This window comes from Spermophilus citellus, assembly GCF_964194105.1.
Source record: "Spermophilus citellus genome assembly, chromosome: 1".
Classification (NCBI taxonomy): domain Eukaryota; kingdom Metazoa; phylum Chordata; class Mammalia; order Rodentia; family Sciuridae; genus Spermophilus; species Spermophilus citellus.
In genome coordinates this window covers 924,225-943,220 of record NC_138182.1, presented here as the reverse complement: position 1 = coordinate 943,220, position 18,996 = coordinate 924,225, and the positions used below count along the sequence as shown (strand labels likewise).

The 18,996-nt window shown below is 61.8% G+C and overlaps 1 protein-coding gene across 12 annotated transcripts in view; it reads left to right on the top strand.

Moving 5' to 3' along the window:
- MCF2L (MCF.2 cell line derived transforming sequence like) overlaps positions 1-18,996 on the top strand; it is a 104,436-nt gene that overhangs the window by 77,489 nt on the left and 7,951 nt on the right. For 8 of the 12 annotated variants that reach the window (XM_081297221.1, XM_081297223.1, XM_081297213.1 and 5 more), the window contains 19 exons: positions 270-384; positions 5,157-5,276; positions 5,637-5,828; positions 6,253-6,444; positions 6,983-7,142; positions 7,869-7,942; positions 8,190-8,266; positions 10,378-10,444; positions 11,069-11,184; positions 12,401-12,470; positions 13,946-14,038; positions 14,130-14,222; positions 14,835-14,960; positions 15,791-16,012; positions 16,246-16,338; positions 17,341-17,419; positions 17,526-17,592; positions 18,214-18,329; positions 18,604-18,696. In XM_081297221.1, the coding sequence (XP_081153347.1) occupies positions 270-384; positions 5,157-5,276; positions 5,637-5,828; positions 6,253-6,444; positions 6,983-7,142; positions 7,869-7,942; positions 8,190-8,266; positions 10,378-10,444; positions 11,069-11,184; positions 12,401-12,470; positions 13,946-14,038; positions 14,130-14,222; positions 14,835-14,960; positions 15,791-16,012; positions 16,246-16,338; positions 17,341-17,419; positions 17,526-17,592; positions 18,214-18,329; positions 18,604-18,696 (2,165 nt within the window). The remainder of the gene's footprint in view (positions 1-269; positions 385-5,156; positions 5,277-5,636; positions 5,829-6,252; positions 6,445-6,982; positions 7,143-7,868; positions 7,943-8,189; positions 8,267-10,377; positions 10,445-11,068; positions 11,185-12,400; positions 12,471-13,945; positions 14,039-14,129; positions 14,223-14,834; positions 14,961-15,790; positions 16,013-16,245; positions 16,339-17,340; positions 17,420-17,525; positions 17,593-18,213; positions 18,330-18,603; positions 18,697-18,996) is intronic. The other 4 variants (XM_081297215.1, XM_081297214.1, XM_081297218.1 and 1 more) reach the window with 1 other exon arrangement.

Genomic DNA, 18,996 nt, shown 5'->3' with positions numbered 1-18,996 from the left:
GTGTCCTCATTTGTCAAGGAGGCCATCCGAGAACACCAGCAGGTGGGCGTGGGGAGGGCCAGGTGACCAGGTCTAACCAGAGCTGTGCTGGGAGCCGGGGTCCCCAGGTCCCGAGGACAGCGGCGGCAGACTCTGGCTCCACCCTGCCCACCCCTGCCGGTCGCAGCCCACTCCTCTGCTCTGGTCGGGTGGAGGGCCCAGGCCAGGCCTTGGAGATGAGGCCGCCCCCCCGTCGCCCTGGAGCCTCTCAGCCACCCTCCTCTCCCCAGGCTTCTGGCCCAGCTGAATGAGACCGAAGCTGCCTTCCATGAGTTCTGGGCAAAGCATCAGCAGAAGCTGGAGCAGTGCCTGCAGCTCAGGCACTTTGAGCAGGGCTTCCGCGAGGTGAGTGTGAGCTGCGGCGGCTGCAGGCCGCGGGGCTGAGAGGCCAGGCTGCAGGCTGCGCCTGCACACAGCACACCTCCAAGAAGCCTGGGCGCTGCGTTCTGCAGGGACCCGAGGAAGGCTTCCAGAGCAGGAGGTGCCTCTGTCCCACTGTTTTCTTAGGGTAGGTACAGGTCTGCCTGCGGTTGTCAGGAGCAGCCCAGGTGACCCCTGGACCTTTGCCCAGCTCCCGTGGTGACCACCTGCAGCAGGGCAGGGCAGCCAGCACCCTGACAGCTGTGCTGTCAGGACACAGGATCCTGCCCCTGTAGTCACACTGCCTCATCCCTTTTCCCACCGCCGTGGCCTGAGTGCCCCTGGGGACTGGATTCTCTCAGGGTCGTCCTCTGGAGGGTCGCCCAGGTTGGGCGTGTACCCTTCCTGTTGATCCTGAGTGTCTGCCACGGTCATACGCACCCTCGCCATCCACCTGCTGGACTTGGAGTGCCCCTGGGGCTCTGCTGCTATGGACACCCACACCCTTGCGCTGGTAGGGACACAGTCTGTAGAGACTGCTCAGAGGGCCACATGTCCAGTGTGTCAGAAACCGCTGGTTTCCAGAGGCGCCACGACACTCGGGTTCCACGGTGGCCTGAGCCGTCCAGTCTGCGCACGTCCTCACCAGCCTTCCTCTTACGTGGGCAGTTCTGTGGGCGCTGGTGGCTCCGCGGAGTCGGCCTACTTGAGCATCTTCTGCTGGGCGCGCTTCCTCTGGCGCCCCCTGGTGGAGGGTCCCCGAGAGCCATGGCCATGCCCTGCCTGGATGGTTTGCTTGAGTTCCTCTTCTCCTGCTCAGGTTTGAGAGTTCTCTGCGCCCCGCAGATCCTAGCGCCCGGTCGGATCCTGGTTCGCACATGTTCCCCAGCCGGGACCTTGTTCTCTGTCTTCCTAATAGGACCTTTTATATTGTTTTAATTTGATGACATCCGACTTTCCTTTTATGGATCACACTTTTGGTTTTCAACTGCAAATGTGTCCCCCTAAGCTGTGTTTCCTGAATTCTGTGTTTCCCTGCTGAGGTCCTTGGTCTGTGTTTTGAGAACCAGAGCACGGCTCGTGTCCTCCCCTGGGTGTCCAGTTGCTCTGCGCTGCTTGCTGGACAGCCTAGCTCCCTTACCTTCCACTCGGGTTTTTAAACAGTCTTGTCTATTTCTACAAAAAGCTTTGCTGGGAATTGTGTTAGGCCTGCATTTGGGGGTGAGGCGACGTCTCCGAGCCTCCCAGGCCGCCCGCAGGTTGTCCTCACCACCGGCTGGATGGACGTCTGTCCTCAGTGCGTGCAGTCCTCAGCACCCTGGGTCAGGACGTCTCGAGTCCGAGTCGGTGTAAGTTCTGCATGCTCACACAGCCGGGTGGTGCGTTCCATTCCAGTGCGCGTGGTCACTGCTGGGTGTAGGGAGGCGGGTGCACTGCGACCCCACTGGACGCCTACTCCAGCATTCTCTGGGGAGCCCGGGAGTCTCGATCGTGTTTGTGCAAAGACGGACGCTTCGATTTCTTGCTCTTTGACTTTTACACTTTTTATTTCTCTTCCCCTGTGACGCTGACCAGAGCTTTCCTCCATTGGATGAGAGTGGTGGGAGACAGGAGTGGACGTCCTGGCCTGGCCTCCAGGCCCAGGGAAAGATCTGGTCTCCACTGTGGGTGCTCTCTGTCAGGTTGAGGAAGCGTCCCTCTAGTCCTCTTCTGTGAGGGATTTCAAAATCATAAAGGGATGCTTAGTTTTATCAAATGCTTTTTCCCCATTGATTGAGATGATAATGTGATTTTCATATTATAACCTGCTGATATGACTAATTGTATTGGTTGAGCTTCAAATTCTGGATCAGCCATGCATCTCTGAAACACAACTACTTGGTCATGGTGTGTAATCATCGTAGGTGTTGTTTAGTTACTGCTGGAGTGTATTTGAGAATATTTTGTTAAGAATTTCTGCGTCCATATTCATGAGGATGGAGTTGTTCTATGATTTTTTTTTCTTTCTTTTTCTCTTTTTTTTAGGTACTGTGGGTCGAACTCGGGGCCTTGCACATGCTAGGAATTGCTCTACACTGAGCTGCACGCAACCACTTTTTTTTTTTTTTTTTTTTTGAGATAGGGTCTCACTCAGTTGCTGAGGCTAACCTGGAACTTGCCATCCTCCTGCCTCAGCCTCCCAAACTGGGGCTCCAGGGGTTCACGGCCATGCCTGGAAGTCCACAGTTTTCTTTATTCTATTTCCCCCTTTCTTACAATTGTCTTTTTCTGGTTGTGCTGTCAGGGTAGTGTCGACTTCATAGGATGAACTGGGACGACCCTGGTCTTAGGTGCTCTAGAGGAGAGTCACAGATGGTTACCTTCACAGTCGGGGGCAGTGCTCCGGGACAGCCTCCCACAGCAGGAGACGCCTTCGGGAGCTGCTTGGCTGTCCTCACAGCCTGCCGTCTCCGCCCAGTTCACCCTGGACGGATGTGCAGCCTTCCTGGGACTGGTCCTCTCCGTCCCTCGTCTGAGGCTGCTCCTGGCCTTCCTTGGGCCCCTGCGCTCAGGCCTGCGGTGGCTGGTTTAGCCTCTGGTCTTGGTTGTCACATTCTCTCCCTCGGTGTTTCTGGGACCTATCGCATTCATCTTTCAAAGACCAGGTCTTTGCTTCACCGGTTTCTCGGTTGCTCCCTGTTTGGGGTTTAATCGATTTCCTGTCTTATCCTTATGAATCGTTTCTCCTGATGGCTTTGAGTTTAGTTTAGTTTTCTCTTTCTGGGTTCTTGAGGTGAGAGCTTACACTATCTATCTGAGAATATTCCTCTTTTCTGATGAGCACATTTAAATCTCCCCTGAACTTGCTCTCGGAGCCATGGGAGACTTGCTGGTATTGTGGGCTCCGTTCCCACAGGATCAGAGAGGTTCCTCTGAGGTCCAGCCTGGCTGCTGTGACCAGAGAGCAACACCAGTTCTTGGTGAGGTGTGTCCTGTGGCCCAGGACACAGACCCCCACGCAAGTCCCCGCGGGCACTTGGAGGGGGGTGTGTCCTGGCGTCGGGCGGAGCGTCCCTGCACATCTACAGGCTCCCACTGGCTGGTGGATGGGGTTCGGCCGCCCCGTCTGGTGGATGTGAGCCGTCCAGAGGTCCTTGCAGCCTGCAGCTCGCGGCCCCACAGCCTCTGCTCACACTGTGCAGCTCTGCCGTGCGGCGCACTTGGGCTTCCGTGTCACGGTCACAAGCTGCCCCGGCTCTGCCTCCCATGTCCCACACCTCCTGCCTCCCCTGGGGCCGGGTGGCATGTTCCCATCCTTCCACTTCTTCCTGCCCCTTCTGCTGTGGCTGAGGTGAGAGACTCATGCGTGGGCTCGAGTGGTTGTGTTTCCCAGCCCCTGCTGCCCGGCTGAGGGTGCTGGCCAGGTGTCCTGCGTCTGGCCTACGCCTGCGCTGTCCCCAGGCTTTGCTTTCACAGCAGCCTTGTGTAGAATCCGCTCAGCTGTCTGCAGGGGTTTCTCTCCACAGCTCTGTGGCCATTGTTCTGGGTGCTGACCGGAGGTCTCACTGCACACGTGCCATGTCGTCACTTGTGGCCCATCATGCACACACGGGTGGGCCGGCCGGGCCGCGTCCCCCACTCCCCGTCGCCCCTCGCTTGCCGCGCAGTGACCTTGAACCGCTGCTCTGAGTTGCTGGACCCTCATCAGCACAGGACGAGCTCGGGCACATACCCAGGGAGCCAGGAGGGAGGCCTGTGGCCCTCACACGTCTCCACGTGCTGGCCCCCCGGAGCCTCGGCTGAGAGGGGACCCTGTAGCTGCCAGGACTCCGACCACTTCCTGTGCTCCCGACGTGGCCTCGGTGTCTGCTTCTGGCTGGGCTCCCTGGGAAGGCTCACCTGCAAGCCTCGTGCCCGGGCATGCTCACAGCTCTCCCTCCCCTGCTGCCTGCGTGGCCTTCTCAGGAGCCCCGCCTGGGAGGCGCTGCTGGGGGATCGGTCAGCACCCTGCCCACCTGGTCTGTGGGTTGGCAGACTCAGGCCAGCAGGATCAGCACCATCCCACCAGCCCTTCCCCGGGGCCCACCATGAGCCAGGTCTGGTCAGGTCCAGGCAGGAGGATTCCCGTCGCCGCGGAGCTTCATTCCGGTGGAGCCCGGGGAGGAGCAGATCCCGTGAAGACATCAGACACCGGGCATTCGGGGCAGAGTGCCAGTGGAGGACAGGCAGAGCCATAGGGCAGAGCCGCTCAGGTTCCCGCGTGGCTCCCAGGAGCCAGGCACAGAGGCAGTGCTAAAGAACCAAGGGCCGCCGCCTCCCCAGCGCTGCGGTGTGTCGGGCCAGAGCCCTGCCCTCCGCCTTCAGCCCTGGCTGTCTGAACTGTCACCCCGCAGCCACAGGGGCCTGTGCACCCTGGGACTGTCTCGGGACCAGCTCCTGAGAGCTGGGTTTGAAGGGGGACGTTGGGGAGAAGCGGGCAGGCCTTCCACACATCAGGGTGCGCAGCCTGCCGTCTTCCTGCCAGCGCCAGGCGGGAAGGAAGTGAGCCACGGGCTCTCCTGCGCACCCCGAGACCTGTGGGGGCGAGGAGGACACCCATGGTGCCTGGCCCCGGGGCCCCACGTGCATCAGCTGAGGAGCCTGTGCCCCGCTGGCAGGGCCACGGGCAGGGCCACCCAGCAGGTCCCGCAGCCCCTGGCTGCAGACTGTTCTGAGCCTGGCGTGCCCAGATTGGGCTCCCCGCTCCTGGGCTCTCTGAGACAGCCCCTCCATTGCAGGTCAAAGCCACCTTGGACACGGTGTCCCAGAAGATAGCCACCTTCACTGACGTCGGCAACAGCCTGGCCCACGTGGAGCACCTGCTGAGGAGCCTGGCCAGCTTTGAAGAGAAGTCCAGCGTGAGAACCAGGCCTGGGCGTGGGGTGGGGGAGGTGCCCGAGCTGCAGGAGGTCAGGGCCTGGGCTGTGCTGCCATCCAGGGGGCACCACGGCAGGGGTACGGGGACCCCATGGTGCTCACCTGCGTGTCAGGTGCACGGCCTCCTCAGGGACCCTGACACACGTCCCTCTGAATCCATTCTCAGAACCCTGTGCCTCCTCTGGGCCAGGTCTCTGATGCCTGTCCCCCGGAGCCCAGCCTAGCTTTGGGCGTGAGGTGGCCTTCAGTCACCTGTAGATGCCCCTCCCACATGACATCCCTCCCACAGCCAGCACCAGCACTGAGGGTCAGGTGTTGACCTGGGTGGCTGTGTCCCGCAGGTGGCCGTGGAGCGGGCCCGAGCCCTGGCCCAGCAGGGCCAGCAGCTCATCGAGAACAAGCACTATGCCGTGGACTCCATCCACCCCAAGTGCGAGGAGCTGCAGCACCTGTGCCACCAGTTTGCCACGGAGATCGGCAGGAGACGGGGGCTTCTCAGCAAGTCCCAAGAGCTGCACCGCCTCCTGGAGACGGTAGGGGTCAAACACATGCCCCGGACCACTGAGCCCTGGGCTGGGCTGGTCAGGCACCGGCTGAAGAGTCCCCTTGCCCTTCCTCTCTGTGTTCCTCCTCCTTGTCCACCTAGAGGGTCAAGTCCACGCAGAGTTCTGTCCCCACAGTTCTCTTGCCACAACAATGATTTACTTAAAAGGACCAGAACCTTGGTAGCCTGGTCAGTTCCACCAGCCACCTTCCTCCTCTGAGGGAGTCCAGTCCTGGGAACCCATCGGGCTCTGCAGAACACACTACCCCTGCCCTTTGTACTTAGTGGTAGAAGAATCAGGGGTCCGTGCCTGGACCTTCCTGCAGGTGTATCGGTGGACAGAGGCGAGGGAGGAGGGGGCGGACGTGGTAGGTGGGAACGGTGCACCTCTGACCACAGTGCTCTGCTTGCAGTCCATGAAGTGGTGTGACGAGGGCATCTACCTGCTGGCCTCCCAGCCCGTGGACAAATGCCAGTCTCAGGACGGCGCCGAGGCTGCCCTTCAGGAGATTGAGAAGTTTTTGGAGACTGGCGTGGAAAATAAGATCCAGGAGCTCAGTAAAATTTACAAGGAATACGAGACCATCCTCAACCCAGACCTGCTGGTAAGGCAGCCTGCCCTGTCCTCGGCGCCCGGGGTGGGGAATCGTCTGCAGGATGTTTGAAAGAAACGTTCAGTTCACGACCAGCAGATAGGGCGAGGAGGGAAGTGCAGAGGCGGCGGTCACCCGGCTCTGCCTGGCCTTCAGAGCAGAAGTCACCCCCTGCCACCTGCACAGTGGTACCTGCGTCCCACCAGACGCCCCCTGTGCTGGGGGTGCTCTTTATGAAGTAGCTTCCTCTGGACCCCAACCTGCCCGAGGGCCTCCTGACACTGCACAAGCAGCCCTGTATCTCCCAAGCCCCACCCTCTGGGGCAACAGAGACATTGATTCCACCTCCCACAGCTGGCCCTGCCAGCTCTAGAGGAGGTCCCCAGTAGAGCTTCTGGTGCGCGTCCTCAGTGATCAGGACTCAGTGTGGTGTGGCCACGCTGTCTTACGCACAGATGGGTCTCTGCACGCTGAGGCGCGTTCCCATCGGACGGGGGTTCTTGGGGGCTGGTGCCGACACTGCAGACCCTTAGCAGCTCTGTCCTCCCAGGATCACGTGCAGAAAGTCTTCCAGAAGCAAGAGAGCATGCAGGAGATGTTCCACCGCAGGCAGGCGAGCCTGAAGAAGCTGGCGGCCAAGCAGACCCGGCCCGTGCAGCCCGTGGCCCCCCGGCCAGAGGCGCTCACCAAGTCGCCCTGCCCCTCCCCAGGTGCAGCCACCTGGTGGCTCCTCCCTCCCCACCGGCCTCCAGTCGGATCAGCAGTCTGGCTGGGCTCAGGTTTATGGGGACTCAGCCGCACTCTTCCTTTGCTCTGAGACCACACAGTGCAGAGTTCTAGGAGAACTAGAGGGTCTCTCCCCAACCTAGCCGTGTCCAGACTGTGCCAGCCGGAGGGCTCCATGGCCTGCCAACCGCTGCGTCCCAATCCCAAAAGAGCCCTTCTCCAGGCCAGGGCAGGCACCACGCCACTTCTCAGGGTCTTTCCCGCCTCTTCCCTGCATCAGAAGCACTTTCCCGGCCCCTCGATGGGTCTTCTCAGAGGATGCCAAGAGACGAGTGGTCCTGGGGACCTCTGTCCTGGCCTTGGGTGTCTGCACACACCAGTCAGGAGCCCTCCCAGGCCTCCAGCGCCAGGCCCACCTCCCTGGTGTGGGCAGAGGGGCTATTCCTGGCCTGTGGAGCCCTGCTGGGCTGGGGGCTCCAGGGGTCCGCACCCCGAGCTTCCTCTCTCTCACCCACCTGCTCCCCCTCAGCTACAAGCGCCGCTGTCCCAGGGGCTGTGGAGGCTGGTCAGTGGGGCTGTCCCTCCTTCCACCCCAGCCAGTTTATCACTGTGTCCACCCCCTCGTGGCTTCTGTCCTGTCCTTGGGCCTTTTCCTTGTGTGCCCCTCCCCAGGGAGAGCTGACGCCCCTTTCCCACCTCTTCCAAACCAGGCTCCTGGCGGGGATCTGAGAGCTCTGGCTCTGAAGGCAGCGCACTCCGGAGGGGGCCCTACAGGAGGGCCAAGGTGAGGCTGCCCGCACCATGACCTCAGCCCCATCTCAATGCCCAAGGCCATGGCTCCCAGGGAAGGGCCTCCGCTCCTCCTGTGCCCAGCCCCAGCCCTCCTGGCTGGGCCTCCAGCTCTACGGCCTGTGGGGCTCCTTCTCCTCCGACGCCCAGACGGGAGCCGGGCAGGGCCCTGGCTTTGGCCATGGGTCCTTGAGGTGCTCCTACTGATTCCCAACGCCGACTCGCTGTTCTTCTCTCCTCAGAGTGAAATGAGTGAGAACCGGCAGGGCCGGGACAGCTCCACGGGGGACGAGGAGGAGGGCCTGGCCATCCTGCGCAGGTGGGTGGCAGCCTCCGCCGGCACCCCAGGCCTGGGTGTGGTGAGTGCAGGACGGTGCCGAGCAGAGCGGGAAGGGAGCAGGAGCGTGCAGAGTGGGGCACACTGTGGCTGCGGCTGCACACACAGATCCCGCGTGGCCTTTGGACAGCTCCACTGGCTTCTCCTGACCGGGCCACCTGTCACTTCGGAGGATTTCACCCTCCACTGAGCTGGCCGCCCACCTGCCCCACAGAGGCTGCAGGCCCCTGGGCTTGTGCGTCACAGGCCAGACTCTGAGCTCAGACACACCCCACCAGGACCCACCGTCCCTCCACCTGCAGCGAGGCTCAGTGGCCAGGACTTCCTTCACCAGCACCCTTCCTGTTCCCACCAGGCTCAGTCCCCTGACCTGGCGTCCACCTGGCCTCTGAGGAGGTTGTGTGTGGCATGGGGGAGCCTGGGGCGAGCACTGCCCCAGAAGTGTCAGGGATCGGGAGCCACTGCCTTACACCCCTGGATGGCCAGTGTCGGCCAGGTGCTGCCTCCTGGGCCACCCTGCAGGGGCCACAGAAAGAAGGAAACCGCTGGGGCCCAGTTTTGAGGGAGAGGAGGAGTGGAGCCAGGGAGAGACTGTCCCCGGCCATCCATGACCACTCCACTTGCCACCAGCTAAGGGGGAGGCTCACCAGGGCACAAGGCCAGTATGTCCCTGCAGCAGCCATGGCCCCAAGGGCAGCGCAAGCAGGTAGGCGTAGCCAGCTAGGGTCCGTGGCTGAGGTCTTGTCATCAGTGACCACACACTGCCAGAGCATGGCGGAGGGCAGCACGGCCCTGGACATACCTCCTGGAGCCGTTTGTCCCCAGGGACCCAGGTCCCAGGTTCATGGACTGTGGTGCAGTCAAAAAGCACCTCCCTGTCTTGACCACTCAGCTTCAAGGGAGGACGGCTGGGGGGCCAAGCACTCCAGGTGGTGACCAGAGCCAGGCAGCGGAGCACAGGAGGTTGAGTGGAAGGAAGCCGTAACCCACAGTGCAGGACGGTCAGTCCAGACCTGGTGGGCACATCAGCAGTTAGAAGGAAGCCAACTGACGGTGTGCAGGACAGCCCGCTGACCAGTGCCCTGGACGTCTGCACTCTCCCTGTTTACCCTGAGCAGCCTGCCAGGGGACCTTGACCTGGCTCCTTTAGATCAGAGTCTCCTGGGGCCCCAGGGACAAGCAGAGGGCAGGGTGTCCCCAGCACCCACAGCAGAGCCCTCTGAAGGGGTGGAGGACAGAAACGTGGAAGCAGACTAAAGCGGCCCAGCGAGGGACAGACCTGCCGCTGCTGCCTCTGGCAGAGGCTAACGGGCAGAGGGGAGAAGGGGGCGTGGGAGAGGCTTCCAGACACAGAAGCACAGGCCGGACATCCAGGCTGTGGCTGTGGGGAGGCCCAAGTCCCTCCCTGCCGCCACGTTCACCTGCAGAGCGGGGGCCTTCAGTGCTGCTGGCTGCTCAGCATGGACCTCACCTAAGTGCAGTCCGGGGCCGTTGACCCTGGTTTCTGTGGACTACGTGGCGGGCTGGCCATTTGCCCTAACAGGAAGGCTGGGTCCTGAATGTCTTATTTGTAAGCCCATCCCCCTCGGGCTCCCCAGCTGAGGGCACAGAGTGAGTCCACAGGGCCACTGCATGCCGACCTGCAGGAGGGGAGCTGGCTGGGCAACAGAAGGGGTGGAGAGCCAGGCCCAGCCCTCGGGGGGCCCAGGAGGTGCCCACAGGGGGAGCCTGGAGGCCCTGCAGCCCTGGGGGCCCTGGGAGGTGGGGCTCCCTAGTGGGGGAGAGGGAGGGGTGTTGATGACAGTGTGCATGAGGACAGGGCTGGTTTTCTGCAGAGGGAACCCCCAGGCCAGGACGTGGGTCAGGGGATTGCTCTTGGAAGGCAGCACAAGAGGTGGCCAGCAAGGGGTGTGAGGCCAGGGCAGCGAGGGGAGCTCTGAGAAGTGTCCAGAGGGCTCAGCTCCCCTGCAGCCCCTCCGGCTGGGCCAGCCCTTTCGTTGGACTGGTAGCTTATCGACCTACCACCTGACTCGAGACCCAGGACGGCTGCTGCCCGGCCTCACGTGTGTGCTCTCCCCACGCCCCGGCCACAGGCACGTGATGAACGAGCTCCTGGACACCGAGCGGGCCTACGTGGAGGAGCTGCTCTCTGTCCTGGAGGTGAGGCCCCTGCTTCAGGGGGAGGGTCCACTCTCCGCCGGTGGCTTCGCTGGGAAACAATGCAAGTTTGTGTCCATGGAAAAGCACCTAAGATGCCCAAGGCCACGTGGCTCAGAGCAGCCCGACTGGACGCACTCCGTGTCCACAGAAGGGGAGGACAGAGCTGAGAGCGTAGATCGGCCCAGGACGGAGGCTTCAGCAGCCCAGAGCCATTAATACACCCGGCACACGTGACAGGCTAGTGACAGTGCAAGAGGTGGCCGAAGAGTGTGCAGCTCTGCTTATGGGAAGTTCTGGAACCAGGCAGTCTAGGGTGAGAGGTTGACTGGGGCACCTGGGACCCAGCACTCCAGGAGGTGACCGGGAGGTTCCTGGCAGCAGCCGCACGGTTAGTCTTGCAGGTGCAGAGAGGTCCCTGCCCTTTGTATGAATTTGAATAAAAAGGCTAAAGAGGAAGGAGGAGGCCCATATTGGGTGCTGCTGGTGACCCACTCTGTGCTGAGGGCCTTGTTCAGAGGCCCAGCTCAGAGACAGCCATGCGCCGCCACCAGCTCACCCGTCCACTCCTGCCTGACCTGCATCTCCGGGTCTGGTGCTCATGCTGAGCTTTGCCCTCTCCCGCAGGGCTACGCGGCTGAGATGGAGAATCCTTTGATGACGCACCTCATTTCGACTGGCCTGCACAACAAGAAGGACGTTCTGTTTGGAAATATGGAGGAAATCTATCACTTTCATAACAGGTGGGGCCCTTCCTCTGCCCCCACACACTCTGTGACCTCTCCCTTCCAGTGCAGCTGGGACCTGCTAGCCATTGGTCTCTGCTCGATAGGGACAGATCTCTCCAGGGCCTGAGGCACAGAGAGCGCAGAGGCACAGTGGCCGCTCAGGGCATCCTGAGAGCCCTCCTGGGCCTTCTCTGCTGACAAGTGCCCAGGGTGGCCCCGTGTGGCAAAGCCGTCCAAAGGACTGTGGTGCCGGGAGCCAGGAGTGGGCCGGACCCCTCTGTCCTCCTCCTGGTCCCCACCAAAAGGATGTGCATTTGCTGCTTTGGGGCCCTAAAGGTCACACCACGTAGCAAGATGCACTTTGTCCTTAAGCCCATTGTTGAAGAGTGGCGACCCAGATGTCCCCTCCGGGCTGTCCCCTCGAGAGCACAGGGTGCTGCTGTCCTCGGAGCACAGCTGCTTCTCGGTGGCTTGGGCAATGCACAGGAGGTACAGCTGGGCTGCTTGCTCGGCTCCTTTCACTATGAGTTTGGGGAGCTCATGAGAGAGAAGACGAACGAGCCAACTGTCATGCAGGGCACACAGAAGGCCCACAGGTGGATAGCACGTCCCTGGGTCCTGGAACCAGGCCCAGCCTGGGTGGACCTGGTCAGAGCAGTACCAAGATACTGTCCCTCCACTTGCTCCTTCCTCTGTCATCTGTGCCTCCCGCCCACCAGCCACCTGCCAGTGGCCGTGAGGCCCTCCGTAGCACCCTTGTCCCTAGGCACCAGTCAGAGCTCTAGTGCCGGCATCCAGGGTGGACCCCAGCAGCTCCCCCTCCCCCAGGGGCACATGCCAGCCAGAAATCTGGAGAGGAAAGCCCACCCTGGAGCCGAGGAGAGGGCCAAACCCACAGGTTCATGGCCAGGGGGCAGGGGCCTCCAGAGCCCCTAACTGCCCACCTGATTCTTCTAACTTCCTGCTACTTCCTGCTGATGGCAAAGCAGCTGTGACCTCTGCGTGTGCCGCCCCTGACCCAGAGGTGAACAGTCTGAGGCTGCGCACAGGAGGAGCCGGGGTCAGGCTGGGCTGCAGGGTCCCCAGGCCTGGTGGGCGTTGGCACCACACAGTCCTGGGCCATCCAGAGTACAGCTCGTGGTCTTCTGGAAACGGGGCTGCTGGGTGGGTGTGGCTGGGCCCTGGGTGTGGTGCGGAGACTCAGCAGGCCTCCCTGGGCCTCCCTGTCCAGGGTCTTCCTGCGGGAGCTGGAACGCTGCACAGACTGCCCGGAGCTGGTGGGAAGGTGCTTCCTCGAAAGGGTGCGTACCCACCGCGGCTCCCAGCTGCCGGACACTGAAGCCTCAGGTCCCACTGGGGTTCCCCCCCACACGCAGCCACAGAGCACAGGAGCTTCCAGGGTGCTGAGACGACGTGGACTCCCTGGAGGGGCAAAGGAATAGTTCAAAACAGAGAAAGCCGTCCAACATGACGTTGGGCACTGGAACTGCTCCAGTGCCCAGGTCCAGTGCACCTCATGGAGCTGAGCTTTCCTGCCACTGTGCTGGGGTGGTTCCTGCCCTGGTTGCGGGCCCCACTTGCTGGACAGCACTGGACAAGGCTCTGGAGTTCCCAGCTTTATTGTCCCCTCTTTAACATCGTTGGCGTCTGCCTCCTTCCCAGGGCTGTGGAGACAGCTCCAAGGGAGGCATTTGTGGGAAGCTTTGGGTCGGGATGGGCCAGGTGCCTCCCAACCCGAGGGTCCCCTCGTGTTGGGCACTGGGAGAGACAGCTTAGCCACCTGGACAGCAGCTCACGGACAGCAGAAAAACTCAACGGTTCAAAGAGCTGGAGGCTGAGGCTCTGTCCTAGGTTGGCACCCAGAGGTGGGCAGGAAGGAGGGAGGAGCCGTCTTATGGCCGCCCAGCCAGGCTATTGGCGTGTTCCTAGGTGCTGTCTAAGGAGGGGTGGGGAACCCTCCCATAGGCTGTGGTCCCAACTTGCAGCAGCATCTCCTGAGAGCTGATGAGAAGGGTGGGAGTAGAGCCTCTGGGGAGGGTCCTCCATGTTCCACTAAGCCCACCCAGGACATGGACACTCCTGAGGTTGGCCACTACTGTTAAGTCAAGCCCTGGAAGTACTTTCTGCGGAGAGAGTGTCTGTGTGCGTCTGTGTTCGTAGCCGTTATTCCCAAGGGAAAAGCCAGCTATACTGATCTAACTGAATAGTGAGACTGGAGCTCGGTGGGAGGCGTCACTGACCTGCCAACCAACGAGGGGCACAGCCACCGAGGGCCAGGGGGACCTGGGCTCAAAGATTGGGTGGGTACAGGCTGCCCTATGCCCCCAAGCTCTCAGTGCCCCACAATCCTGGGATCCCACGGTCTGCTGACCCTGGGCCAGGGTTCCCTCAGTGGGAGAGGTGCAGGGCAGCTGCCCACCTGAGGCTGCCCAGCCCAGCAGCCGGCCCAGCCCAGCAGTCTGCCTCCAAGCCCACAGTGGTCTTCCAGCTCGGCATCCATCAAGGGGCTTGCCCAGGGACAGATCTAGAAAGTCCAAGGCAGGCCAGGAAGGCTGAGTCAAGAGAGGTGGACGTGACTGTGGGGAGCCCAACCTGGCCTTCTCTCTAAAATGAGCCCTGTCAGAGGCAGCACGGCACTGCCCTGCCCACAGAGCCATCTGCACCCCAAGTCACGGTGCCCCAGACCATCCACACCCCAAGCCCCAGGTCCCCCGATGCTCAGAGACAGGCAGACACCTCCAGGTGACCATCTGACACGTGCGTCCCCTGGCTGCAGATGGAGGACTTCCAGATCTATGAGAAGTACTGTCAGAACAAGCCCCGCTCCGAGAGCCTGTGGAGACAGTGCTCCGCCTGTCCCTTCTTCCAGGTGCGTCTCAGGGCCCTTCCGAGGGCCCGTTCCTCTGCGGTTGGCCCCAGGGACCGTGGGCGTGGTCTGACCCCGGCCTCTGTGGTTCCAGGAGTGCCAGAAGAAGCTGGACCACAAGCTGAGCCTGGACTCCTACCTGCTGAAGCCCGTGCAGAGAATAACCAAGTACCAGCTGCTGCTCAAGGTGGGCCTCCCTGGCCGCCTCCCCCACCTGTGGCCAGGCCCAGGCCTGGGCCTCTTCCCCCGAAACCCTTCCTCTAAGCCAAGAGGTACCTTCTGAGTCACTTGGTTCCCCCTTGCTGTGGCCCACTGTGTGCTAGATGTTGTCAGGGCCGGGGACAGAGGTCAACAGCTGGACAGACCCCCCTCCCACGGGTTTCTGCTCATCAGCTGCAGGATGCTGTGCAGACAGGCCCCTGAGTCTCCTCAGGGCGGGGCCATGCTCTGCTGATCCTGCTGGCCCCCAGCCCATCCAGGAGTGGGGAGGGGGTGAGCTGAAGAGCCCTCCTGCGGGTCTGCCCAGCGTCCACTCTGTGTCTTCACTGGGGCCCCTGGCAGGAGAGAGCTCCTCGGGAGGGGTGCCGCGGGCAGGCCCCTGCCTGTGCTCCTGTCTGCCGTCGGCTGGCTGAGGGGGCCGGCAGCCACTGGCTGAAGAGTGTGCGAACATGGTGGCTGGTGGTGTCCCAGCCTGAAGTCACGCCAGGCTGGCTGGGGCCAGTTCAGGGGCTGCATTCTGGGGAGCCAGGTGTCCTGAGGAGCCAGGTGAGCAGGTCCTCTGTCCCCCGCCGGCCCTCAGGAAATGCTGAAGTACAGCAGGAACTGCGAGGGGGCCGAGGACCTGCAGGAGGCGCTGAGCTCCATCCTGGGCATCCTCAAGGCCGTGAACGACTCCATGCACCTCATCGCCATCACCGGCTACGACGTAAGGACCCAGGGCCGGGCGGGGCATCCACAGGGCTTCCTGCAAGGGTCCCAAGCTCCGAGCTCCCTCAGCTTGGAGGTGACAGGTGTGGCCCAGAACCTGGTGGCAGCCTGGGTCCTGGAGCAGGAGGCCACATGGGGCCTGTGGGGAGAGGCAGGAACGCTCCTCCCAAGGGCACGGCGTCTCCAGCAGGACAGGGTTCTCACCTCCTCCCTCCATTCTGCCCTGACAACAGCCATCCCTGATGAGCAGCTGTGACCACCTGTTTCCTGTGGTGTGGTTTGGGGCAGGCGACTGACGGCAAGTGGCCATCAGAGGCACACTGCTGTTTGCCCCTCCTAGGCCCGTCTCAGGCCGCTGAAGTCTTTGCCCCCTGTCCACTTGGCACTCAATCTCATTTTTTGTTAAGTTAATAGATGTGACTTGTTTACGCAGAGATGCCACACCTCCTCCTGTGACTGACGTCTTGCGTTAGTGGCACACCTGTTAGGACTGAAGCGTCACTGTCACCTGAGGCTCAGAGTGGAGGGTGTTCTCCCGGGGCTGAGCCTTCTGTAGTTGGGGATAATGCATAATGTTCTGTGTCCAGTGTTGCAGTGTCACAGTCTGACAGCCCGAGAACCCTCTGTCTGCCTCATGTCCCTCCTCCTCCCAGTCCCCGGCAGTCACCCATCTTTCATTGTCCCCATGGTTTTGGCTCCTGAGAGTGCCCTGGGCTGGGAACCCTCTAGCAAGTGGCCTCTGCAGGGGGCTGCGTGGCTCAGCGGCGTGTGCGGAAGCTGCCCAGCCTCCACCTCAGCCCCTGACGCCTGGACTCTGTCCTGTGGCAGGGGAACCTCAGTGACCTGGGGAAGCTGCTGATGCAGGGCTCCTTCAGTGTGTGGACAGACCACAAGAAGGGTCACACCAAGGTGAAGGAGCTGGCCAGGTTCAAGCCCATGCAGCGGCACCTGTTCCTGCACGAGAAGGCCGTGCTCTTCTGCAAGAAGCGGGAGGAGAATGGGGAGGGCTATGAGAAGGCCCCCTCCTACAGCTACAAGCAGTCCTTGAATGTGAGTGAGACTGCGGTGCAGACCTGCAGTCCCAGGGAGGGACGCCCGTGGCCGGGTTGGTGTTTAACAAAGCCTGGGTTTGACCCGGAGGGCACTGGTGCCCAGCACCAGGTGAGGACCCGAGGACCCAGGGGCGTTGTCTTTAGGTTGAGAGTTGGGGTTCCCGCCACCTTGCCCCCCGTGTCTTCAAGCCAGTGGACATTGACACCGGTCTCTGATTCTGCACTCACCAGATGACTGCCGTTGGCATCACAGAGAATGTGAAGGGTGACGCCAAGAAGTTTGAGATCTGGTATAACGCGAGAGAGGAGGTCTACATCGTCCAGGTAGGGCACTCACCTGTTCCACAGGCCAGGTGCAGGGGAGCCCTCCTCCTAAGGACGGCCGGTGAAAGCCCTCTCAATAGGCCTTGTGTCTTCTGCCCTGGGTGACGGACCTGAGCGGGATCCAGGGTGAACTCGGGAGAGACCAGGGTGCTGGAAGCGACTCCCGAGACGCTCACGCTCCTGCACCCTGGGCTGCGCAGGAGAGGGCTTCGTCTCAGGGCCTGGTTCCCTGGTGGAGAAGTGGGTGGCACTGTCCTCGCTGAGCGGATGGGGAGCCGGAGCTGAAATGTAGACTCGGGACAGAGCCCTTTGCTTGAGGCCCTAGTTGACCCAAGTGCCCTGTGAGGGGCTGAGCCACATGTGGGGAGGGGCCCGGCCACTTGCTCTTCAGGATTCTCACACAAAGGATGACATGGCCCTGTGCAGGGTGCATGGGCAGGCAGCACTGAAGCCCAGGATGCCCTCCAGCCCTGCCACCAACGCCCCGCAGAGCTGAGGCAAGCAGGGGCCCTGCTCAGACCCCACACGGCCCCCCAAGGAGCAGCCCATCTGGAAGCACTCGGCTCGGAGCCCAGGGGTCCAGGGCCTCTTGCTGTCTTGAGCCTGCACAGCAGCCCTGTGACTGCTCCAACCCGGGCCCCCCACCTGGCCGTTTGTCATCTACTTGTGGGCTTCAGACCAGCCACTGATCTTGTCACCTAAAGAGGGTCAAAGGCCGCTTCCCAGAGACCCTTAAGCATAGGTTTGCTGGGAGACACCACGGTGGTCACCAGAGCTCCAGCCTCCTGACAGGTGACTGCTGCCATTGCCCAGCCCTAGGCACTGGGCATGGCTGCAAGGCCCTTTCCTCGGCAAGGCAAGCGTCCCACGAATGGGTCCCCATCTGTCCCTCTGACTCATGGCAGTGATCTGACTGGATTCCTAGGAGTGTCCTTGGAAGTCTCAAGAGTGCATGTCACTGGGGACCCTGGTACTTACTCCTGCATTTCTTTTGGGGAACAGGCACCAACTCCTGAAATTAAAGCCGCATGGGTGAATGAGATTCGGAAGGTGCTGACCAGCCAGCTGCAGGCGTGTCGAGGTGAGGGCCCAGCCACCACTTCCTGTCCCCTCAGGCATCCACAGCTCCCACAGGCTGCCTGAGCCCGGAGCACGGGACACAGCCTGTGGCCTTCCTTCCCCTGCAGAAGCCAGCCAGCACAGGACCCTGGAGCAGTCCCAGAGCCTGCCCCTGCCCGCGCCGTCCAGCACCAGGTGAGGCTCACACAAGGCTGGGAGCCTGGCACAGCTGGCACGGGCCCTGGAGCTCACTCACAACTGTCACCGGGGCCTCCTGGTCCTTGGGCCACGTTTGCCCCAGGTCCCTCCAGTGTCATTCTCTGGGAATTACATGCTGGTGGCTTCCCTCTGCCCGCTCCCCGCCATCCCATCCCCGGGCTCCTGACTGTCGCTCCCTGTGGTCTGTTTCCCACGACGGTGGGGACATCGCCGCGCACTGCTTTGTCCTCTCTTCTGTCCTCATTTTTCCTTTGTTATTTTATTCGTTCACTTTATTCTTCCTCTTTCTTACAAAAGTCACCTTGTATCACTCATGGACTCATTGGAGCCCAAATAAATGAGCCCTAAACAGAGACTTTAGAGACCCCCCCAGCGACTCCCCCTGGTGGGAAGGAGGGTGCTTCCTGCTCTCACCTGCTCCCTGGCTGGACAGCCACTGGGCAACACTGGCTGTCCAGTGCTGCTCCCTGCTCTGAGGCAGTATGGTGGGCTGCCTGGGGGTGGGCTGGGAGCCGAGAGTGCCCAGACTCCCGTCCTCAGAGAGTTCTGGAAGCTAACTGGGCAGCATGCCATTTTTTGTGTGTCTGATGTCACCAGCCCCTCAGGAGGGAACTCGAGACACGTCAAGAAGCTGGAGGAGAGGAAGACAGACCCCCTGAGTCTGGAAGGATATGTAAGCTCGTCGCTGCCGAAGCCCCCCGAGAAAGGCAAAGGTGGGTGTCTGCCATGACACGAGGGACCTGTGGCTCCACAGAGTGTTCCTCCAGCCATGTGCGGGGACGTGCCCTTCCTGGGGCACTGGGCGCAGTGCTGGGACTCAGGGTCCCCTCCCCCTCCAGAGGGCCTGGGACTCACTGCCCGCCCCGCATTCTGACACTCTGCGCCCCGCTCCAGCCAACTCAGGGAAGCATAAGGACCGGCCCCTGGGCTCTCTGCCCGCCACGCTGGCCGGGCTGCAGGCCCTCTGCACGTCTCTCTTCCTCCTAGATGACGCGGTCTCTAGCTCTACTTCAGAAAGTTCCGCACTTTCCAGAAAGCGCTTCACCCTGCAGGGCTTTGCTAACCTCAAAGGTCAGAGAGGTAAAGAGGCACTGCTGCCTGAGGTCTGCTTCACCTGTGTTCCTGTGGTGGCATCTGTCTTGCATGGTGTGGTGGCCATCTGGGGGGACCTTCTCAGGAGGCCCCGCCCCTTCATCCCATGCACAGCCCATCCAAAGCTCTTTCACAGCCTCCTCCTGTGACCCCTGAGTGTCCATTACCAACTCCTGAAGTCATCTTTCAGGGTGTCCTTTTGAAAATGTCAAGGCCAGCTCTGCGGGCCTGCTCCGACCTGGGCTTCCTGGCTCTCTGGCCCGACTCCGCTCTCCCTGCCCTGCCCGC